The 24,762-nt window shown below is 43.6% G+C and overlaps 1 protein-coding gene across 1 annotated transcript in view; it reads left to right on the forward strand.

Moving 5' to 3' along the window:
* Positions 1 to 1,966: 1,966 nt before the first annotated feature.
* The window catches only part of LOC120054116 (engulfment and cell motility protein 3-like), a 31,548-nt gene continuing 8,752 nt past the window's right edge, over positions 1,967 to 24,762 (forward strand). The window contains exons 1-15 of the mRNA XM_039001519.1: positions 1,967 to 2,179; positions 4,818 to 4,929; positions 13,639 to 13,679; positions 13,799 to 13,871; positions 15,674 to 15,724; positions 15,886 to 16,055; positions 16,987 to 17,086; positions 17,571 to 17,722; positions 17,941 to 18,019; positions 18,366 to 18,416; positions 18,600 to 18,722; positions 18,992 to 19,114; positions 19,443 to 19,547; positions 19,697 to 19,805; positions 23,872 to 24,008. Coding sequence (XP_038857447.1) covers positions 4,852 to 4,929; positions 13,639 to 13,679; positions 13,799 to 13,871; positions 15,674 to 15,724; positions 15,886 to 16,055; positions 16,987 to 17,086; positions 17,571 to 17,722; positions 17,941 to 18,019; positions 18,366 to 18,416; positions 18,600 to 18,722; positions 18,992 to 19,114; positions 19,443 to 19,547; positions 19,697 to 19,805; positions 23,872 to 24,008 — 1,392 coding nt within the window. The 5' untranslated portion in view covers positions 1,967 to 2,179; positions 4,818 to 4,851. The remainder of the gene's footprint in view (positions 2,180 to 4,817; positions 4,930 to 13,638; positions 13,680 to 13,798; positions 13,872 to 15,673; positions 15,725 to 15,885; positions 16,056 to 16,986; positions 17,087 to 17,570; positions 17,723 to 17,940; positions 18,020 to 18,365; positions 18,417 to 18,599; positions 18,723 to 18,991; positions 19,115 to 19,442; positions 19,548 to 19,696; positions 19,806 to 23,871; positions 24,009 to 24,762) is intronic.

Consider the following 24,762-nt stretch of genomic DNA (forward strand, 5'->3'; position numbering starts at 1 on the left):
GACTATGGAAGTACAAATGTTGCCTTGGTTCGTTCTGTGTGAGAGAATAGTTCTTAATTTCATTCTGTTCATTTTTGTTTTATTTCCTTCGCTTAAGACATTGTTTCCTTTGTATTATAGAGCAGCATTTATTTTTTATACCTGTCAGATATATTACCAATTTGGGTGTATAAAATATATTCTCAAAATACAATAATCTGTATCAAACTGCTCTCACATCATTGCACTTTACAACACTCCAACCCGTTAGCATTGCACTTTACAACACTCCAACCGGTTAGCATTGCACTTTACAACACTCCAACCGGTTAGCATTGCACTTTACAACACTCCAACCCGTTAGCATTGCACTTTACAACACTCCAACCCGTTAGCATTGCACTTTACAACACTCCAACCCGTTAGCATTGCACTTTACAACACTCCAACCCGTTAGCATTGCACCATCTGTCGTTTGGGTGGTGTTGTCAGTTCACTGAAGCCTTCAATGCCCAGGGAATTCAAGGGGCGTCTGCTTACATGTAACATTAGATGTGTTAAGAGGCTCAGAGGATCTACAGTATCATTGCATTTGCAATAATAGGTTAATGATGACTAAAACGTTATTGCATTATGTAAAAAAAAAAAAGTTCTGTCAATTTCCTTTACTTGTCTTGTTGTTGGCAGAGAAGGCCAAATTGAGGGTAATGCAATGTTATAACTGAATATGGATAAGGAACCCTAAATAAAACTAATGACTGCATTAGTTGAATTGTGAAAAATTCCCCAAACATGCGCATTGGCTACTGCACAGCTTCATGTAGTAGGCTATCTATACTGAACAAAAATATAAATGCAACAATTAAACAATTTGAGTTAAAGTTCATATAAGGAAATCATTCAATTTAAATATATTAGGCCCTAATCTATGGATTTCACATGACTGTGCAGGGGTGCAGCCATGGATTGGCCTGGGGGGGCATAGGCCCACCCACTGGGGAACCAGACCCAGCCAATCAGAATTAGTTTCCCAGTTTCCCACCACAAAATGGCTTTATTACAGACGGAGATACTCTTCAGTTTCATCAGCAGTCCAGGGGGCTGGTCTCAGACTCCCGCAGGTGAAGAAGCTGCATGTGGAGGTCCTGGACTGGCATGGTTACACGTGGTCTGTGGTTGTGAGACCAGTTGGACGTACTGCCAAATTCTCTAGAAGGACGTTGGAGGCAGTTTATGGTAGAGAAATTAACATTCAATTCTCTGGCAACAGCTCTGGTGGACATTCTTGCAGTCAGCATGCCAATTGCACACTCCCTCCAAACATAAGACATCTGTGGCATTGTGTTGTGGGACAAAACTGCACTTTTTATTGTCCTGGGCAAAAGGTGCAGCTGTGTAATGATTATGATGTTTAATCAGCTTCTTGATATGCCACACCTGTCAGGTGGATGGATTAACTCGGCAAAGGAGAAATGCTCACTAACAGGGATGTAAACAAATGTATGCACAACATTTGAGTGAAATAAGCTTTTTGTGTGTATGGACCATTTCTGGTCTCTTTCATTTCAGCTCATGAAACATAGGACCAACACTTCACATGTTGCGTTTATATTTTTTGTTCAGTATAAAACACAAGATAATATAATTTTAACAGGCAATATTTATCAGAAACCAGATGCATATAATTTAGGGATTAATAGCCTATATAATTGAAATAGCATATACAGTATCTTTGAATCTGGACAACTATCTCACATCATTCCAATAAAAAATAAATTGCATTTTGGAAATATTCAATGTGGAGGAAAAAATCGCACAATATTTTAGTTGATTCTGAACCTGACCGTACTCATTTTTGAGAGCTCTATAGGCTTTTCAAATAATTTTCCCTTAAATGCACATCCGTTTACAGTAAACCCACTATGTCGGAAAAGTTGGGGCTGGTCGATCTATGGTCAGTACACGCTGCTTCCTACAGGGGGGCGGGTGTGACTCGACTCAACCCGGAACTTTAAATGATCAATTACTTTTTGAAATTTGTTAAGACATTTCTCTGCCTAGGGGAGCCTTCTCCAAGATTGCGCAAATTCAAAATATAATTCTCACGGATTATTGTCGTCCTTTCTAGGGAGGGATTGCAAATGCTTTCATTCTCGAACTCTGGGCTTTCGCGAGGACACTAACTTCTATTTTCAAAAAGGTAAGAACTAAATAAATGTTCAACTCAAATAGAGATTTTCTTTTGATTGTTCTCTGAACTTTGCGAACGAGAAGGAACAAATATGTTTAGTATTCCTGGTACGAATGGCTCCGGGGGCCCAGTACAGCATTATCCGTGTCTATAGCGAGCTAGAATAAACGGGTTGACATTATCAATATAACGTTAATCAGTCACCCTAACTTTTATGGGTGATCCTAGGAAATCGAATCAATATACATAATGAGTAGTTTAATTCATGGTGGGTAATTTGGAAGTGTTTTCATTGTATGCCAGGATCTGCTGTGAAATGGCTAATGCAGAGAAATGAGTTAACATTCCATCTTTGTGAAGTGTTGGGTAACATGCAATACTCATTGATTTAAAATGTATGTTGAATCAATGAGTATTTTATGTTACCCAACACTTCACAAAGATGGAATGTTAACTAATTTCTCTGCATTAGCCATTTCACAGCAGATCTTGCGTACACTGAAAAATACCCACCAATTAATTAAACTATTCATTATGTAGATAGATTTGATTTCCTAGGATCACTCATAAAACCCTCTGCCTGTCCCATTAGGGTGGGGAGGAGGGGGCCTTTAGCTTCTTGGAATTTCAACCCTGACAGACCTCCACCTACAACTGCCACCACTCACACACACTTTGAAGTCGGTTGTCATCGGCACCACCAGTTGATAATTTTAATTTAACCTTTATTTAACTAGGCAAGTCAGTTAAGAACAAATTCTTATTTACAATGACGGCCTACCCCGGCCAAACCCTGACGACGCTGGGCCAATTGTGCGCCACCCTATGGGACTCCCAATCACGTCCGGATGTGATACAGCCTGGATTCAAACCAGGGACTGTAGTGACACCTCTAGCACTGAGATGCAGTGCCTTAGACCGCTGCGCCACTCGGGAGCGTGACTCATTCAATATAGATTTTAAATGAGTCACGCCAGGAAAGGACTGGCTCTTGATCCATGGATCAATTTTCACTAGTGTGTAGACAACTGCCATTTGCCCAGCACCCAGAATGTAAAGTCTCAGGCAGTAATAGCCCTTCTCAACTGGTGGTTCCGATGTCAACAGACTTCAAAGTGTGTGTGTGTGTGTGGTGGCAGTTGTAGGTGGAGGTCTGTCAGGGTTGGAATTCCAAGAAGCTAAAGGCCCCCTCCTCCCCACTCTAATGGGACAGGCTGAGGGTCAAGGGGCATGACACACAGAGTTAGTTCTGCAGGCTAACCGAAGGGATACACGAAGGTACACATTAATGCATAGCCCTATATGGTCATGGGCGCTATTACGATGTGGTTCACTATAATAATCACTAACACTGTTACAGTGAACAGCAGTAATACACGAAATGGCCAAAAGTATGTGGACACCTGCTGGTCGGACATCTCATTCCTAAATCATGGGCATTAATATGGAGTTTGTCTCCCCCCATTTCTGCTAAAACAGCCTCCACTCTTCTGGGAAGGCTTTCCACTAGATGTTGGAACATTGCTGCGGGGACTTGCTTCCATTCAGCCACAAGAGCATTAGTGAGGTCGGCACTGATGTTGGGTGATTAGGCCTGGCTCGCAGTCGGCGTTCTAATTTATCCCAAAGGTGTTTGATGGGGTTGAGGTCACACATTCTCTCTCTATCTCCTCTGTCTCTTGCAGTAGCAGCAGTTTATTGGTCGCGTACACAGTTTAGCAACTTCAGCAGGTGTTATAGCGGGTGCGAAATGTTTGTTACAGCCACTTAGTCTCAAGCCCAATGCATGCTGGGACAGGCAGGGGAGAGAGCCTTGGAAACCCAAACACCTCCTTCCCTGCCAGCCTGTCATGTTGCCTACACCAGGGTTTCCCAAACTCTGTCATGCTGCCCCTTCACGGGTGCACGGTTTGGTTTTTGCCCTAGCACTACATAGCAGACTCAAATAACCAACTCCTCATCAAGCTTTGATTATTTGAATCAGCTGTGTAGTGCTAGAACAAGAAACAAGATGCGCACCCAGGGGGGGGGCCCAGGACTGAGTTTGGGAAACACTGGCCTACACTACCAACACCTCACCCTATCCTTGTATGGATAGGGTACTAGGCTACTGCATAGGAATGTTATGGGTCAGGAGATCATTGTCTCTCACAAGGCTTCAAGAGTATTAGTATATGAAGTGAGTGAGAAAAGTTTCAGGTTAGTTTCCATCGCAGCCAAAACACTGGTGGTGATCATTGTAAGTAGGTTATTTCCATTTCCCACGGATGGGAGACACACACACACACATTTTCCTTTTCATCAGGTGAAGCATGTGCAAAATTGTTTAACAAACTTTAGTGTTTCCATATGTGCTGGAGAAAGCATGAAAAGAGTTTGCCTGTCTCCTTTCCTCTGGGACTCCTCTGGATGCATGTCTGTCTGGCCTTCAATTGTGTGTAGTCCTATACACAGAAAGGGCCATGTTCTCTGTACACACTGAAGAAAATATAGACATAGTACTTGTAAAAGAGGAAGATAAAATTTAATTTGGAAAATGGAAGCTCTCATGACTCGAGGACAAGGCTGATCTGGTCAGGTCAGAAACCTACATAAACCCTATTTTACTGTGTGAATTATTTGATAGTAAATGGTTATTATGTCTCAGAGTCTTAGGAGGAAACCTATAAACACACTTCAAGATGCCGCAACAGAAGGATATCGTGAAGATTGCCATCCAGATGCCAGGGGCATACCCTCAGCTCATTCAACTGGACCAGGTAAGCATTAGCACACAGGAGAGGAGCCTGAGTCAGAGAGTTGAAGAAGAAAAAAACCTACTGAACTATCAAATCCTGAGTGGAAAGTTACAGTAGAAATCAGCACTGCAGCCTGTGGGTTGTATTAGAGCTGTGGTTTATGTAGCAAGACAGAGATGGGCGGGCTAATAATGTGGTTTATGAAGGGGTAGTGCACCTCAGCATCGATGCAGTGTGTTCAGAGTTGTGAAGCAGCTGCTGCCATAGAAAAATGCCACCCTGTCAATAGAGAAGTTATCATAGTAAAGTAGGGTGCTAAAGTAGGGTGCTAATGTAATGGTTGTTTATGATGTCAAAATGTTAATAGACCAAGGCCTTAGTTGAGTAAAAGGTGCTAGATACGAGCGCCTGTGAAGTTGATGTCATGTAGTATGTTGTCAGAGCTCTGGTAAGATCATTAGACGCTCTGTAAAGAAAACATGGGTGTTTTGGCACAAAGTATTTTCGAATGTAGAATGTTAATTTGAGCCAGTTTGCTACAGCAGGAAAATAATCCTGCAGCAACAGGACATGTTCACTATTATGGGGATAATAATTCATGTACATATTTGCAGGGGTTGATATATTTTTGCAGGGGTTGATATATTTTTGCAGGGGTTGATATATTTTTGCAGGGGTTGATATATATTTTTGCAGGGGTTGATATATTTTTGTAGGGGTTGATCCATTTTAGCAGAGGTTTAAATATTTTGTAGGGGTTGATACATTTTTTGTTAGAGCAAATCAAGTCTGACATTTTAAAGTAACTCAAAATACACTACACGTTTGCAATTTTCAGCAATAAATAATACTGAGCGATTAGTGCTGTTTTCAATTTAGTGTTTTCTTTTTAACATGCACTATGCATTATTTGTTTTTTTATTAGGATCCCCATTAGCTGTTGTGAAAGCAGCAGCTACTCTTCCTGAGGTCCACACAAAACATGAAACATTACCATAATAAAGAACATTAATAGACAAGAAGAGCTCAAGGACAGAACAACAAGCATTTAAAAACGTCACACATAGCCTACATATCAATACATGCACACAAAATATCTAGGTCGAATAGGGGAGAGATGTGGTGTTGCTCTGTCTGTTTTTTGAAACCAGCTTTGCTGTTCATTTGAGCAATATGAGATGGAAGGGAGTTGCATAATAATGGCTCTATATAATACTATATGCTTTCTTGAATTTGTTCTGGATTTGGGAACTGTGAAAAGACCCCTGGTGGCATGTCTGGTGGGCTAAATGTGTGTGTCAGAGCTGTGTGTAAGTTGACTATGCAAACAATTTGGAATTTTCAACACATTAATGTTATAAAAAGAAGACGTGATGCAGTCAGTCTCTCCTCAACTCTTAGCTAAGAGAGACTGGCATGCATAGTATTGATATTAGCCCTCTGATTACAATTAAGAGCAGATGTGCTGCTCTGTTCTGGGCCAGATGCCGGGTCTTTCTTTGAAGCACTTGACCACATGACTGGACAATAATCAAGATAAGAAAAACTACAGCCTGCAGGACTTACTTTTTGGAGTGTGGTGTCAAAAAGGCAGAGCATTTCTTTTAGGGCTGTCCCCGATGGAAAAAAAACCTTGGTAAACCGAGAGTCGGCTGTTCTTTCGACCAATCGATTGGTCAAAATGTTTAAACGTGTATTTTTCCATATACAGACACATCCTATGTATTTTAATCAAATCAACTACAGTTGAAGTCGGAAGTTTACATACACCTTAACCAAATACATTTAAACTCAGTTTTTCACAATTCCTGACATTTAATCCTTGTAAAAATTCCCTGTCTTAGGTCAGTTAGGATAACCACTTTATTGTAAGAATGTGCAATGTCAGATTAATAGTAGAGAGAATGATTTATTTCAGCTTTTATTTCTTTCATCACATTCCCAGTGGGTCAGAAGTTTACATACACTTAATTAGTATTTGGTAGCATTGCCTTTAAATTGTTTAACTTGGGTCAAATGTTCCTGGTAGCCTTCCACAAGCTTCCCACAATAAGTTGGGTGAATTTTGGCCCATTCATCCTGACAGGGCTGGTATAACTGAGTCAGGTTTGTAGACCTCCTTACTCGCACACGCTTTTTCAGTTCTGCCCACAAATTTGATATAGGATTGAGGTCAGGGCATTGTGATGGCCACTCCAATACCTTGACTTTGTTGTCCTTAAGCCATTTTGCCATAACTTTGGAAGTATGCTTGGGGTCATTGTCCATTTGGAAGACCCATTTGCGACCAAGCTTTAACTTCCTGACTGATGTCTGAGCTTTTCCATCCTCATGATGCCATCTATTTTGTGAAGTGCACCAGTCCCTCCTGCAGCAAAGCACCCCCACAACATGATGCTGCCACCCCCGTGCTTCACGCTTGCGATGGTGTTCTTCGACTTGCAAGTCTCCCCCTTTTTCCTCCAAACATAACGATGGTCATTATGGCCAAAAAGTTATATATTAGTTTCATCAGACCAGAGGATATTTCTCCAAAAAGTACGATATTTGTCCCCATGTGCAGTTGCAAACCGTAGTCTGGCTTTTTTATGGCAGTTTTGGAGCAGTGGTTTCTTCTTTGCTGAGCGGCCTTTCAGTTTGTCGATATAGAACTCGTTTTTCTGTGGATATAGATACTTTTGTACCTGTTTCCTCCAGCATCTTCACAAAGTCCTTTGCTGTTCTGGGATTGATTTGCACTTTTCGTACCAAAGTACGTTCATCTCTAGGAGACAGAACGCGTCTCCTTCCTGAGCGGAATGATGGCTGCGTGGTCCCATGGCGTTTATACTTGCGTACTATTGTTTGTACAGATGAACGTGGTACCTTCAGGTGTTTGGAAATTTCTCCCAAGGATGAACCAGACTTGTGAAGGTCTACAATTCTTTTTCTGAGGTCTTGGCTGATCTCTTTTGATTTTCCCATGATGTCAAGCAAAGAGGCACTGAGTTTGAAGGTAGGCCTTGAAATACATCCACAGGTACACCTCCAATTGACTCAAATGATGTCAATTAGCCTATCAGAAGCTTCTAAAGCCACATAATTTTCTGGAATTTTCCAAGCTGTTTATAGGCACCGTCAACTTAGTGTATGTAAACTTCTGACCCACTGGAATTGTGGTACAGTGAGTTATAAGTGAAATAATCTGTCTGTAAACAGCGACCACCACACAGCAACCACCACAGTGCATCAAGTGTTTATCGCGCTGTCCGTGTTGCTGAAGCTGCAACATAATTACAGCCATTTTTGACTGGAAAGTTCTGTTACTGAAATCCCTAATTTGTTTAGGAAAAACATTCCCTATTCCCTCAACCCTTGCTTTCTTTACGTGATACATGTATGCATCGCATGCACGTGACCAATTGGGCTTGACTTATAGCATATCATAATCACATCAATAAATTGGTTATAACAAACTCTGAACACATGGCAGCAAAATGGATACAGAGGACGTGACAAATAAACTCGAAACGGGGGAATGTTTACTGGTTGCTCAGGAGGTAAAGGGGAAGTCAGACTTGTGGAATAAATTTGACTAGTTGTGGAAAATACTGGAGATCAAGAAAAAGAAGGTAAGGAGCAAACGCTGCATATTATGCCGTTAGATTACAAAATAATTTTTCTGACCGTTTGAACAATGTAAACAACACTTAAAAACATTAGAAGCGTACCAGAGTCTGTTGTAAATGTTTTTTTTTTTTGTAAAGCCTTTTTTACAGCAAAGATTAAAAACAGTCGCATTCATTCGTGAACGCTTTATTTATTGTTTACACACATTTTCCAAGATTCGCTTTTCTTTTATTTTAAAACTAGTATGCTTGATCGCATTTGAAATCATGTGTGATGGCATGAACGAATGAATGATTGATTGATACAGTTATCATGACAAGGCGAGACCCAGATGCAGACACAGGAGGCAGATGGTTGGAGTCTAAGATGTTTAATAATCCAAAGGGATTAGGCAAGAGAATGCCTGTCCACGACCAAAAGGTCAAAACCAGTTCAGAGTCCAGGAGGTACAGAGTGGCAGACAGGCTCGAGGTCATGGCAGGCAGAATGGTCAGGCAGGCGGGTACAAAGTGTCAAATCAAATCAAATTCTAGAGTCTAGAAATGGGCAAGGGTCAAAACCGGGAGGACTAGAAAAAACGCTGGTTGATTTGAAACATACAAGACGAACTGGCACAGAGAGACAGGAAACACAGGGATAAATACACTGAGGAAAACAAGCAACACCTGGAGGTGGTGGAGACAATAACGAGGACAGGTGAAACAGATCAGGGTGTGACAACGGTAGCCTATAGAAGTATTGAAATATAGGCCTAAGTAAATTACAGTATTAAGACTCTTAGGCCTACAGCTCAATGGTGTACTAAGCCTACTAATGATAATGACGTTACTTATTATTATAATGATGATCATAATAATAGGAATAACAATAAGGAGATCCACAAAAAGGAGTTATTATTATAAATATAATTTTTCGGATAATTTGGAACAATGTAAACGACACTAAACCATTGTACGTTGATGATTCATGTTTTCTTTTAAATCCACAACTTCCCTCCACAGCCTCAAAGGATCTAGATACTTTTTCTAACGTCTCGGGATTACAACCAAATTATTATAAGTATGATAGTACGTATTGGATCACAAAAAAATACAACTTTTATATTACCAGGTAGTTTACCAATAAAATGGTCTGACGGTGATGTGGACATACTTGGTATTCATATCCCGAAAGAAAGAAATGATCTCACTACAATACATTTTAATAGAAAGTTAGCAAAAATAGGTCAGATCTTTCTACCATGGAAAGGAAAATACCTGTCTACTTGCAGAAAAATCACCCTAATTAATTATTTACTCATATCCCTATTTGCTTATGGTCTTGCCTACACCTACAGACCTATTTTTATTATATGAACAAAAAATATTCAATTTTATTTGGACCGGCAAGCCAGACAAAATTAAACAGGCCTATTTATATAACGAATATGAATTCGTTATGACCCTTTGCTATGAGACTTGAAATTGAGCTCAGGTGCATTCTCTTTCCATTGATCAGCCTTGAGATGTTTCTACAACTTGATTGGAGTCCACCTGTGGAAAATTCAATTGATTGGACATGATTTGGAAAGGCACACACCTGTCTATATAAGGTCCCGAGTTGACAGTGCATGTCAGAACAAAAACCAAGCCATGAGGTCGAAGGAATTGTCCGTAGAGCTCCGAGACAGGATTGTGGCGAGGCACAGATCTGGGGAAGGGTATCAAAACATTTCTGCAGCATTGAAGGTCCTCAAGAACACAGTGGTCTCCATCATTCTTAAATTGAAGAAGTTTGGAACCACCAAGATTCTTCCTAGACCTGGCCGCCTGGCCAAACTGAGCAATCGGTTTGACTGATAGAGCGCCAGAGTTCCTCTGTGGAGATGGGAGAACCTTCCAGAAGAACAACAATCTCTGCAGCACTCCACCAATCAGGCCCTTATGGTGGAGTGGCCACTCCTCAGTAAAATGCACATGACAGCCCGCTTGGAGTTTGCCCAATGGTACCTAAAGAACTCTCAGACCATAAGAAACAAGATTCTCTGGTCTGATGAAATTAAGATGGCCTGAATGCCTCTTTGACCTGAATGCCAAGCGTCACGTCTGGAGGAAACCTGTCACCATCCCTACGGTGAAGCATGGTGGCAGCATCATGCTATGGAAATGTTTTTCAGCGACTGGGAGTCTAGGCAGGATCGAGGGAAAGATAAACAGATCAGAGAGTGCTCAGGATCTCAGAGGGGGGCGAAGGTTCACTTTCCAACAGGACAACAACTTAAGCACACAGCCAAATACAAGTGTGCAAAGCTTGTAGCGTTATACCCAAGAAGACTTGAGGCTGTAATCGTTGCCAAATGTGCTTCAACAAAGTACTTAGTAAAGGGTCTGCATACTTACTTACCCCATAAGCATTACTGTCTCGTCTATAGATGTTATCCTTGTATTGCTACTGCTGTATTATCAAATTAATTATTTTAGTGAGTCTCAGAAATGGCTAATATGTGAATGTTAGCAAGTTATTGATTTCATTAACCTTATTTCTAAGGCTTCATATATTAATATGGGCTGTTTCCATTTATCGTATCCATTCAAAACCTAAATTTAGCGTCCAAACATTGAGTTGTTTATGCAATCACTTACAGTATGTTTTATCCATTCAAGGATATACAGTACCAGTCAAAAGTTTGGACACACCTACCCATTCAAGGGTTATTCTTTATTTTTACTATTTTCTACATTGTACAATAATAGTGAAGACATCAAACTATAAAAAAACACATGGAATCATAGTAACTCAAAAAGTGTTAAACAAATCAAAATATATTTTTGATTCTTCAAAGTAGCCACCCTTTGGGCCTCCTGAGTGGCACAGCGGTCTAAGGCACTGCATTGCAGTGCTAGCTGCGTTACTACAGATCCTGGTTCGATACCGGGCTGTGGCGCAGCCGGCCACTACCGGGCCGGGATGTCCTTGTCCCATCGCGCTCTGTGGCGGGCCCGGGCGCATGCACGCTGACACGGTCAGCAGGTGTACGGTGTTTCCTCCGATACATTGGTGTGGCTGGCTTAAGCGTGCAGTGTGTCAAGGAGCAGTGCAGCTTGGCGGGGTTGTGTTTCGGAGGACACACGGCTCTCAACCTTTGCCTCTACCGAGTCCGTACGGGAGTTGCAGCGATGGGACAAGACTGTAACTACCAATTGGATACCACAAATTGGGAAGAAAAAGTGGCCAAAAAAAAAGTGGTCACCCTTTGCCTTGATGACAGCTTTGCACACTCTTTGCATTCTCTCAACCAGCTTCATGAGAAATGCTTTTCCAACAGTCTTGAAGGAGTTCCCACATATGCTGAGCACTTGTTGGCTGCTTTTCCTTCACTCTCCGATCCATCTCATTCCAAACCATTTCAATTGGGTTGCGGTTGGGTGATTTATGGAGGCCAGGTCATCTGATGCAGTACTCCATCACTCTCCTTCTTGGTCAAATAGCCCTAACACAGACTGGAGGTGTGTTTTGGGTCATTGTCCTGTTGGAAAGACAAATGATAGTCCCACTAAACGCAAACCAGATGGGATGGCGTATCGCTGCAGAATGCTGTGGTAGCCATGCTGGTTAAGTGTGTCTTGATTCTTAATAAATCACGACAGCGTCACCAGCAAAGCACTCCTACACCATCACACCTCCTCCATGCTTCACTTTGGGAACCACACATGTGGAGATCATCCGTTCACTTACTCTGTGTCTCACAAAGACACAGCGGTTGGAACCAATAATCTCGAATTTGGACTCCGACCAAAGTACAGACTTCCCGGTCTTATGTCCTTTGCTCGTGTTTCTTGGCCCAAGCAAGTCTCTTCTTATTATTGGTGTCCTTTAGTAGTGGTTTCTTTGCAGCAATTCAATCATGAAGGCCAGATTCACGCAGTCTCCTCTGAACAGTTGATGCTGAGATGTGTCTGTTACTAGAACTGGGTCTTCCTTTCCTGTGGTGGTCCTTATGAGAGCCAGTTTCATCATAGCGCTTGATGGTTTTTGCAACTGCACTTGAAGAAATTTTCAAAGTTCTTAAAATGTTCCACATTGACTGACCTTCATGTCTTTAAAGTAACGATGGACTGTCGTTTCTCTTTGCTTATTTGAGCTGTTCTTGCCATAATATGGACTTGGTCTTTTACTAAATAGTGCTATCTTCTGTATACCACCCCTACCTTGTCACAACACAACTGATTGGCACAAAGGCATTAAGAAAGAAACAAATTCCACAAATTAACTTTGAACAAGGCACACCTGTTAATTGAAATGCATTCCAGGTGACTAGCTCATGAAGCTGGTTGAGAGAATGCCAAGTGTGCAAAGCTGTCATCAAGGCAACTTTTGAAGAATCTCAAATATTAAGTAGTTTGATTTGTTTAACAGTTTTTTGGGGTTACTAAATGATTCCATGTGTGTTATTTCAGAGTTTTGATGTCTTCACTATTATTCTACAGAGTTTTGATGTCTTCACTATTATTCTACAATGTAGAAAATAGTACAACTAAAGGAAAACCCTTAAATGAGTAGGTGTGTCCAAACTTTTGACTGGTACTGTACTTAACACTTGATATTAAGATGTTTAGTACTTCAACAGTACCACAGAATGTTCCTAGAGTTAGAGAGTGATCCTTAAAACTTTGTAATGTATTTGTGAACAGGCTGGTTCTGTAGACATTTCATGGGAGAAAAAACTAACCGCAAGCCCCTCAATCACTCCTTTTGGACTACCAGACCTCACCAAAAACCTCTGATTGGTTGACCCCCTACAGATCACTAATTACAGAGCAGCGATAGGTCTACCACAGTACACCAAAACTTTTGATTGGTTGACCACCATGTATACCACAAATTACAGGGCAATTGATGTGTAGACTTTGGAGTAGTTTGCCTCTTATTTATTCAATGCACTGAATTCCCATGCTGCCTCAAATACATTAGTCAACAGCATAGAGAAAGTAAAAGCTTTGAGTTTATCTAGGATCAGCAGGCTCGGGTCATGGGACTGGTGTACTATAGTTCCACCGTGGTTTACAAAATGAAGGCATGATATCTAAATCAGTTCCTACTTTCTGCTGCTCATTGATCACATCTATGCTTGTCTTCTGACAGAAAAAGCCCCTTTCTGCCGTAATAAAGGAGGTTTGTGATGGGTAAGTGTGTTCATGTTTAAAAAGCGCTTTCTATTTGGTCTAATGCTGTTCTTGTGGAGTTCAAGCAACTACTTTGTCATCTTGCAGTAGTTACAGTGGCTATGATGACTGTGTTTAAGGTGGAATCTTCCGGGCCCTGATAACTACGCCTTCCAGTATGCCGACGGTGTTCAGACCTACATCACTGAATCTGTGAGTTGATTAACATTTCTTTCCTGTGGTCACGGAGGCTGTCTGTGAACAAACAGGTTTCTCTGGCTGTCCAGTGTGTAGCTTCTGTACTGTAACTCGACAGTAGAGGATGTCATGCCAGTGATGTCTGAAATGTCATCAACGCCAGTGACCTGGGTGTGGGTAGCTGTTGGAGCTAAACTAAGCTGGTGACCTTTGGAGAGGTCAAACACACCCCTCGACCAGGGGCAATGCAGGTCATTTCCAAGGGCCGAAAGTAAAATGACTGCCATAGAAATGTGCACATAGGAGAGATATGCGCAAACATGACAGATATGGCAAACCTGCAACTCCATATTTGGAAGCGCTTAGGTCACCTGACTTTTGGCAGGGATTTGACGACAAGAAAAATACATAAAGTTATCACGCGTAGAAAGTGATTTTATATTTGTATAAAACAGTTTTGTACCCATAGAAAGCGGTTTCTATAAATCGCTAGCAGCCTCTCGTTTGGCCATGTTGATGCCTACCCTTTCAAGGCTGCAGAAATTATAATATGGTAACCATAATATGTTAACCATATGTGTAACCACAGTACGTCCAATCGAAACCCTAGCCCTAGAGGACTCTATATTTGCAACACTATTGCGGTGTACACCCGTTCATCACCCAAATAGTTGAATTAGCTGGCCAGTTTGATAGCACCACTACATGTGAAGGATATGTCATACATTGTAAGTGATTATAATCCACCCGCTGTCTCGATGTTGCACAGACGATGGGCATTAAGGAGACAAGTATTCCTGAGGCCTCTATCCGTTTCCCCAGGAGAGGCATGCAAAAGGTAGAGGGGAGGTGTAGGATATGGGCTCAGACTTTGTAACGGTATTGCTTCCGTCCCTCTCCTCGCCTCAATCTGGGCTTGATCCAGGGACCCTCTGCACACATCAACAACAGTCACCCTCAAAGCAACGTTACCCATCGCTCCACAAAAGTCACGGCCCTTGCAGAGCAAGGGAAACAACGACTACAACTCGCTTTCTACGCGTGATTTTTGTCTTTATGGCAGTCATTTTACTTGAGGCCCTTGGAAAGGAGCTGCATATCTGCAGTTATAAAAATATTCTAATGCAATTTATCGATTTTACAAATCAAAAGGTGTTTGTTTGTGGATAGCGATTTACATTTGTGGAATGTGATTTACATTTGTGGATTGGTGATTTACATTTGTGGATTGGTGGTTTACATTTGTGGATTGGTGATTTACATTTGTGGATTGGTGGTTTACATTTGTGGAAAGGGATTTACATTTGTGGATTGGTACTTATTTGTACAGATCATGATACACGAATACAAAATGCATGCTGTGAGTACAATACATTTGGCATGATATTGATCCCAAAGCCCAATTCAAACAAAAGGTGTTTTTTACGCACGTGAACGAGTGTGTACACACTGGAATTAGAACGCACAGGAGTTAATGAGAGAACAGATGGGCTGCAAGCGTCAACGGCGTCATAGCGTGTCAAATTAGAAAGCAAGTCTATTTTTGCATTTGTGGGTGTCTGTGTCTGTGGAGAGATGTTGAGCTATTTCCTGGGCTATTCATCTGAAACTAAATCAACTCCATCTCTCTCTCTTTTTTTTCTCCCTTTTTTTCTCTCTCTCCTATCTCTCGCTCGCTCGCCCTCTCTCTCTCTCTTTATAATTATGTCCCTTAGTACAGTTTGAAAACAGTAATCAGTCTAAGCCATTTCTAAGTCAGTCTTTATTGCCTGTATGACTGTGTGTCATTGTCTTCTCTGTGGCCTTTTGCGTTCTAGAACCGTCTGGACATAAAGAATGGCTGCATTCTCCGTCTGACCAAGGCACCGGTGAGTCTGCAAACAAGAGCCTAACATAGATAATCCTCTCATGGCTGTGTGTGTCTGCACGCTATGTAGGCCTATTGCAATTGTATTACATTATCAGTATAACTACTTCATCCATCCTTTTGTCTGGGGTTTTATGTTGTGTGTGTGTGTGTGTGTGGTAGGGCCGTTGTGCCGAGGACCTCTACAAGGGCATCCAGAGCTCCGACTCAGACGTGCGCTGTGATTCGCTGAAACAGCTGGCCTGCGTGTCTACTGATGTCACGTTTGCTCAGGAGTTTATCAGCCGTAATGGCCACTCTCTGCTGGTGAAGATCGTAGAGGACGCTCACGAGTCAGTTCCCTTCTCGATGTCTCTCTATATGTGTCAATGCGTCTCTGTGTGTCTCTGTGAGTCTTTGTCTCAGTTTGTCTTATTTTCCCCAATAACATATATCACTACAATCCTTCACTCTCTCTCTACTCTCCCTCCAACTAACCTTATATAGTAGAGCGGGGGGATGGGGGGGTAGTGCATATATTTGCACTGCCTGCAGTGGAATGCTGTGCTTTGATAGATGCTGGTGAAGAGATATGAGGTGATTTCCTCACATGTGGGAACACATTCCTGGGTGAAGAATGAGCTGAGTCTGACCTTTTCCTCACACTGTTAGCATAGTTACTATGGAGGAATTCAAGGAAGCTGTAATTGGTTTCTTTAGTTGCATTATGTGAGTCAAAAAAGGACAAAGTTGGTATGGAGAATTGGCTATGAAGAATTTGCAGCTTTGTGTTGCATAGCTAGTGATGGGGTTAAGATGTTTATCAGAGTCCCAATGGGATGCCATGGATATGAGCCTGATGTCATGCTTTTGAAGATGTACCATCATGCCTTGTTTAGAAAACACACTTTCCCACGAATCAATTATACCACTTGAATCCCAGGGAAGGCATGAAACACATTCTGTTAACCTTTTTATTTAACTAGGCAAGTCAGTTAAGAACAAATTCTTATTTACAATGACGGCCTACCCTCGTACCAAACATGGGGAAAAGGTTTCAGCCTGGGATGGTTTGGTCCGGTTTAGTCTTCTTATCGGCACCTGGAACCCAATCAGTGTAAATGCTCAGTGGTGTCTGTGGTTTTCTATGTCAAGGTTGTATTCAATTATGTTCTAATGTTCTGGTCTAAGAGGTTGTGTGTGTGTGTGTGTGTGTGTGTGTGTGTGTGTGTGTGTGTGTGTGTGTGTGTGTGTGTGTGTGTGTGTGTGTGTGTTGTTTGTAAGGGCCCCTCTGATCATGGCCCACACACTGACAGGCTTCATGGAGCTGATGGATCATGGGATTGTATCATGGGAGAACCTATCTGCTGTCTTCATCAAGAAGGTAGGTTCCTCAACTATTGGCTCCTATAGACGAAGTGGAGGACGATATATATGTATATATGTGTGTATGTATATATATATATATCGTCCTCCACTTCGTGGAGATATATATATATATATATATATATATATATATATATATGTGTGTGTGTATGTATATATATGTAAGGAATTAGACAATACATTTAGGTTCGGTTTCCAGGACATAGATTAAGCCTAGTCCTGGACTAAAAGGGGCTTTCAGATATAATCATCTGAGAGTGATATTTAAAGCCATAACTAGACTTAATCTGTGTCTGGAAAACTTACCCATAATGTTCATGTGTGTAATCTTTGACCATGAAGAAATGTCTGTAGAAGCTCTGGTGACCACTAGTCATCATGCATAGTTTCAACCGTTTCCATTCCCATGTTATCTCATTTCTTTCCCACGCTACTCCTCCCGTATCTATCTCACCCTGTGTCTGACTCATTGTACCTTTCAGATTGCCAGCTTCGTCAATGCCACGGTGCTGGATGCGTCCATCCAGCAGGTGTCCCTGGCCATCCTGGAGAGCATGGTGCTGAGCGGCAGCAGCCTCTTCCAGCAGGTCAAGCAGGAAGTCACTCTAGAGAGACTGCTCTCACAACTGCAGGTGTAAGTGTGTGTCGTCCATGGGTAGCATGGTGGGAACGAACAACCCGCAGTACCTCCAATGAATGAGCGCAGAGACCCCGTCTCCAAATCATTTTACAGTTAAATCTAGCTCTGAAAAATGCAATTTTAAGCTTGCCCAGTGTCTGAAGTCTACTGTTCGTCGAAACAACGCATCTCTCCCATCACTCATACGCCCACCCATACTCTCTTTATTCCAGGACAAACCAGCAGATTCAAACCAAAGCCATGGCCCTCCTCATGGCTCTGCTACAGACAGCTGGACATGCAGACAGACAGGTACAAAATGGTATCTCTTTCTCTCTCTCTCTTTATCCTTGCTCTCTCTCTCTTTTCTTTCCCCTCGCCTGCCCTGGTTTCCAGAGTGAGGTGCGAGTCACTTTAATCAGTTTAACCAGGCTGAGTGAGTCTGTTCAAAACAAAGGGTTTTGGACTGATTTATGTGACCATTATGTCACTGCAGCTGGGGGCAAAGTCCTGCTGTGTCCCTCCCCCTGACCTGATTTGTGACCGGGTAGCTTTTACTGCCTCCTTGTGGGGAAAGTAGTGTCACTGCATTTAATTATTAATAACTGATGGTACTAGTGGTAATTATCAAGTAATAACATACACTATTGCTTTTCAGGAGCTGTTTGTCTTCCTAGGGAAGAAAAATCTTCGACAGTACATCTATAAGGTAAAGCCATTTTGAATGTTCCAAGATTGAGGTACAATGATACCTGACTGTCATTGCTCCCTTTCGAATATCAAATTGGGGAAAATACAATTGTCGTTATTTTTGTCTCCTTTCAGTCATTTTATTCATCGTAAATACTGCTCTGTTTTGAACCTGTGCATCATGGTTTGTTGTGACCCACAGAACATCATCCATAGTTCTGCCTCCGTGGGGGATGAGATGGCCCATTACCTGTACGTCCTCCAGTCTGTCACTTTGAACCACCTGGAGCCTCGCATGAGGATGCCCCTGGACTCCTACAACCAGGCGAGTTAGATGACCCCCCCCCCCCAAACCACAGCAAACCACTCTCTTCCCACTCCAGGAGAGAGGAGTTTAGTGAGAAGTGCTGAATCAGTATCCTTGAAATCCACATAGTCATATATATGTAGGTGTAAGTGTGTGTGTATGTGTGTGTGTATATATATATATATATATATATATATATATATATACTCCTTCTCATTACCTCTTTGTCTCCCTCTACTGTTATCGGCCCCATCCCTATCCTCCCCCTGTCCTCCCCCTTCCTCCAGGACCAGAGGGAGATTCTACACGGCCTGCGGCAGGCAGCCTTCGAGACGGAGAGTGAGAACAGCTTGAGTCATGAGCGACGACGCTCTCTCTGCGCCAAGGAGTTCAAGAAGCTGGGCTTCTCTGTGAGTCTACTCCATGAGATTCTACTTACCACCACCTCATTCAGTCCCCCTCACTGGGCCTCTGTGTCTCTTCACTCACCTCGTCTATCACTTACTGTCAACAATAAGCTGTTGCTTTCAGCTGAGTCGTATTCTCATCTATACCAACCGTTGCTGGTTGATATAATTTCCCCGCTATCAGACGTTGTGATTCCACTCTTATCACTTACTATTAATCATTCACAGTTGCTAAACTTGTCTGAGTCTTATTGTTATCTATAGCATTCTTCATTGTCTCCCACCCATCCACTGTTTGTTTTTATCTCTGTTCTGTCCTCTCTCTCTCCAGAACAACAGTAACCCAGGTCAGGACCTGCTCCGGGCCCCTCCAGGTCTGCTGGCCCTAGACACCATGGCCCACTTTGCCTCCCGCTACCCCGATGCCTACAGCAGGGTGAAAATAGGGAGGGGAAGAGAAATCAAGGGAACGGAGGGTGTGGGAGGGAGTTAAAGGGACTAACATGGGTCTTTGTTGGGGTGTGGGTTAGGTAGGTGTGTCATCTTCATGACAATTTCTCTCGCTTCTCTGTTTCTGTCTCTTAGTTTGTTCTGGAGAACAGCAGTAGGGAGGATAAGCACGAGTGTCCATTCGCCCGCAGCAGCATCCAGCTGACTCTCATCCTGTGTGAGATCCTAAGCATCGGAGAGCCCCGTAAGTCAACCTGAGCTAGTACATGCGGTGTTGACGCATATCCCACGGTAGTTATTGGGGTCAAATTTGTCTCCACTTTTGTGGATTGGGGTGATCAGTCCTTGGTTCCAAATATTGGGGAAGAAGCCAGAGCTAAGGATGACATTAAGGAGTTTAGGTATAGCTAATTGGAAGTTGTGGTCTGTATATTTTGTAATTTCATTGAGGATACCATCAACACCACAGGCCTTTTTGGGTTGGAGAGTTTGTATTTTGTCCTGTAGTTCATTCAATGTAATTGGAGAATCCAGTGGGTTCTGGTAGTCTTTAATAGTTGATTCTAAGATTTACATTTGATCATGTATATGTTTTTGCTGTTTGTTCTCTGTTATAGGGCTAAAAAGATTGGAGAAGTGGTTTACCCATACGTCTCCATTTTGGATAGATAACTATTCGTGTTGTTGTTTGTTTAGTGTTTTCCAATTTTCCCAGAAGTGGTTAGTCTATGGATTCTTCAATTACATTGAGCTGATTTCTGAGGTGTTCCTTCTTTTTCCATAGTGTATTTCTGTATTGTTTTAGTGATTCACCATAGTGAAGGTGTAGGCTCAGGTTTTCTGGGTCTCTCTGTTTTTGGTTGGATAGGTTTCTCAATTTCTTTCTTAGGTTTTTGCATTCTTCATCAAATAATTTGTCATTGTTGTTAATTTTCTTCAGTTTTCTGTTTGAAATTTTTAGATTTGATAGGGAAGCTGAGAGGTCAAATAGACTGTTTAGGTTTTCTACTGCCAAGTTTACACCTTCACTATTATAGTGAAATGTTTTGTCCAGGAAGTTGTCTAAAAGGGATTGAATTTGTTGATACCTAATTGTTTTCTGGTAGGTTCCCACACTACTTTCCTTTCATATATAGCATTATCATCTTTATATTATTCAGTTCCTTTAGCTTTGATGCCTCATGATTGAGTATTGCTCTGTTCTGTGGTGTAGTCTGGATGTAGGTGCTCTCGGCATGGTCTGGATGTAGGTCAGGGGGGGGGTGTCTCGCTGGTCTGGATGTAGGTCAGGGGGGGGTGTCTCGCTGGTCTGGATGTAGGTCAGGGGGGGGTGTCTCGCTGGTCTGGATGTAGGTCAGTGGGGGGGGGGGGGTGTCTCGCTGGTCTGGATGTAGGTCGGGGGGGGGGGGGGTGTCTCGCTGGTCTGGATGTAGGTCGGGGGGGGGGGGGTGTCTCGCTGGTCTGGATGTAGGTCAGGGGGGGGGGGTGTCTCGCTGGTCTGGATGTAGGTCGAGGGGGGGTGTCTCGCTGGTCTGGATGTAGGTCAGTGGGGGGGGGGGGGGGGTGGTGTGTCTCGCTGGTCTGGATGTAGGTCAGGGGGGGGGGGGTGTCTGGATGTAGGTCGGGGGGGTGTCTCGCTGGTCTGGATGTAGGTCAGGGGGGGTGTCTCGCTGGTCTGGATGTAGGTCGGGGGGGGGGTGTCTCGCTGGTCTGGATGTAGGTCGGGGGGGGTGTCTCGCTGGTCTGGATGTAGGTCGGGGGGGGTGCCTCGCTGGTCTGGATGTAGGTCAGGGGGGGTGTCTCGCTGGTCTGGATGTAGGTCGGGGTGGGGGGTGTCGCTGGTCTGGATGTAGGTCGGGGGGGGGGGTCTCGCTGGTCTGGATGTAGGTCGGGGGGGGGTGTCGCTGGTCTGGATGTAGGTCGGGGGGGGGGGTCTCGCTGGTCTGGATGTAGGTCGGGGGGGGGTGTCTCGCTGGTCTGGATGTAGGTCGGGGGGGGAGGGGTGTCTCGCTGGTCTGGATGTGGGGGGGGGGGGGGGTGTCTCGCTGGTCTGGATGTAGGTTGGGGGGGGGGGGGTGTCTCGCTGGTCTGGATGTAGGTTGGGGGGGGGTGTCTCGCTGGTCTGGATGTAGGTTGGGGGGGGGGGTGTCTCGCTGGTCTGGATGTAGTTCGGGGAGGTGTCTCGCTGGTCTGGATGTAGGTCAGGGGGGGTGTCTCGCTGGTCTGGACGGGGTGTCTGTTGATCCTGTGTGAGGTGTTGGGGCTGCGGTTGAGAGCGATGTCCTTTAGTGTATGGGCAAAGGTGTACACTGCTGCCTTGTATAGGTGGACCTGGTCGTAAAGGCTGGTCAAGTCCAGGGTGGAGTGTTGGGCCAGGTAAACATTTGCTTTTGAGTCACAGTCAACAGGAAATACTTGCGTTTACCCGCCGTATGGTAGCAAGGTGGAAGTCTTTTCGTGGTAGCAGGGTGGAGTTAACCACTTGTGCTTTGGGGAAAGTAGAAGAAGCTTTTTCAATTACTGCCTTTAGTGCTGTGGCCACCCTTTTCTCCTGTGTTCTCAGGTCATTTGTGCCTGTGTGTATTATTATGTGGCTAGATGAACCTTGTTGGTCCTCAGACAGAAGGTCTAGGGCGTGCTGGGTGTTTGGACACCAGAATTTAGATACTGTGTTTGGGAATAGTACATTTTCTTGTATATTTCCCGTCTGAGTCCATAAGGAGTACGATCTGTGTCTTGTGTATGTCCTCTGTGGGGGGGTTGTCAGGGTGGCTGACAGGAGGGGTGCTCAGAGGGGGTGGGATCCCCTGGGCTTGGGGTTCTTCATTTGTCTGTCCTACTGTGATGTCGAGGCTATGGTCTGGGGTGGACTGTTCTGCTGTGGTGTTGAGAGTTTGGTCAGGGTCTGAGGTGGGCTGTTCTGCTGGCTTCTTTGTGGGGGTGTCCAGCTCTCTAATGGTTGTTCTCTGTCACATGTCATCGTTCTCACCTTCTCCTCGAGCACTTTCACCTTCTCCTCTAGTGCTCTGTTCTTCTGCTCCTGCTCTTTCTCCGGTTGATGTTGTCTCACCACAGTCCAGAGTGTAGATATGTCTCTCCACCTCCAGCTCTCCGTGTCTGGTCGAGGGGGTGTTGTTGAGCTGGACAATTTTTTTGTGCTGACTGGAGTGTGTTCACCTGCTGTTCCAGCTCCAACTGCCTTACCTCCAGCTGGGTGAGTTTATCCTTCATTTTAATGAGGGAGAAGTACTCTGTGCTGGGAGGTTTGACATTCCGCTTGGGGTTGCTCGTCTGTGGGGTTGAATAAAGAAGTGGTCTGGTCTGACACTCTCAGGGTGGGTATATCTTTCTCAAGAGAGAGCTTATCCTGCTGAGCTACCTCTTTGATTATGTGAAAGTCCAGCTGAAACTGTTTGGGGTTGCCCTGTACCATTACTGTTCCAGACTTGTACAGGTTGACGTTGGCTGACTCAGAGTCCTCGCTGTCTAATATCCTGAGTTTCCACCCATTGCTAACACCCCCCCTCTTAACAGAGTGTGTGTGTTATATAGTACTGTGCCATGCCAGGGGATGGTCTGTGTGGAAGATTAAGTTGCTTATGTTCCCATTTTTATAATAGTCAGCAAAAAGTTTCTCTTGGTTTTCCATAAGGAGCTTATTTTTTTTTCTTGCTTTGGCATTGTTTTTACATCCAGAGGGTACTGCATTGTAGTAACCTCTGAACAGCGGGAGGGGGCTTCAAATGCCTCTGTATTTTGGTGGGGTAGGCTGTGAAACTCTCCTGCCATTGTTGAGCTCACTTCTCACTTCACACCTCAGTGCAAATTGAAGTTGCAGTCAGACATGTTCTGTAAAGCTAAGGCTTTATCTTAGCATTCAGTCCTTATAAAGTATAATATATCATTCTCATGTATTTTTCTTCTTGGCTTTAAATGTAGCTTCAGACTAAACATTACTCAGTTCCAAGTTGGATGGTGTTTTCAGGTTTCTGTTTGTTTCCCAGAGCATTTGCTGCATAGCTTGGAAATAAGAATCTTTGGTAGTATGAATCCTTCCAGGTAATTTGGTCCAAAATCAGGTTGTGGGTTTAGAGTTTTGATTTGCAGTGAAGGTTATGTTGTGGAGGGTAGTATCCTGTATATGTCCTTGCTGAAAAATCCAAGTTTTATCTGACTCTAAATCTATATTTTGTAAAAACATGCTGAAAAATGTGAGAGCTCATCTGCTCATCTTTCTCTCTCACTCACTCACTCACTCACTCACTCACTCACTCACTCACTCACTCACTCACTCACTCACTCACCACCAGCCTCAGAAACAGGTTCAGACTACCACCCCATCTTCTTCGCTCAGGACCAGCTGCTGGACGAGCTCTTCTGCATCTGCATCCAGCTGCTCAATAAGACCTGGAAGGAGATGAGAGCCACGCAGGAGGACTTTGACAAGGTAACACAACCCACACTGCAATGTCACCATATAGCTCACTCTTTCTCTATGTCTCACTCCCACCCCATGTCTCAGCATCACATCTATCTCTATCTCACCCTTTTCCCACACTGAACTCTAATGTACAAGTACAAGAAACAGCCTCTTGCCATTTGAAACAGACTAGTTGAATGGTACAGGGAGCATGTCTACAAGTAGCGAGCAGGTATATTACCTGACCAAAAGTATGTGGAAACCTGCTCGTCGAACATCTCATTCCAAAATCATGGCCATTAATATGGAGTTGGTCCCCCTTTGTTGCTATGACAGCCTCCACTCTTCTGGGAAGGCTTTCCACTAGATGTTGGAACATTTCTGCAGGAACTTGCTTCCGTTCAACCACAAGAGCATTAGTGAGGTCGGGCACTGATGTTGGGCGATTAGGCCTGGCTCGCAGTCGGCGTTCCAATTCATCCCAAAGGTGTTCGATGGGGTTGAGGTCAGGGCTCTGTGCCAACCTGTCAAGTTCTTCCACACCGATCTTGACAAACCATTTCTGTATGGACCTTGCTTTGTGAACTGGGGCATTGTCATGCTGAACCAGGAAAGGGCTTTCCCCAAACTGTTGCCACCAAGTTGGAAGCACAGAATTGTCAAGGATGTCATTGTATGCGGTATGGTTAGGATTTCCCTTCACTGGAACTGAGGGGCCCAGCCCAAACCATGAAAAACAGCCCCAGATCATTATTCCTCCTTCACCAAACTTTACAATTGG

Source organism: Salvelinus namaycush, chromosome 9 (genome assembly GCF_016432855.1).
Source record: "Salvelinus namaycush isolate Seneca chromosome 9, SaNama_1.0, whole genome shotgun sequence".
NCBI classification, from domain to species: domain Eukaryota; kingdom Metazoa; phylum Chordata; class Actinopteri; order Salmoniformes; family Salmonidae; genus Salvelinus; species Salvelinus namaycush.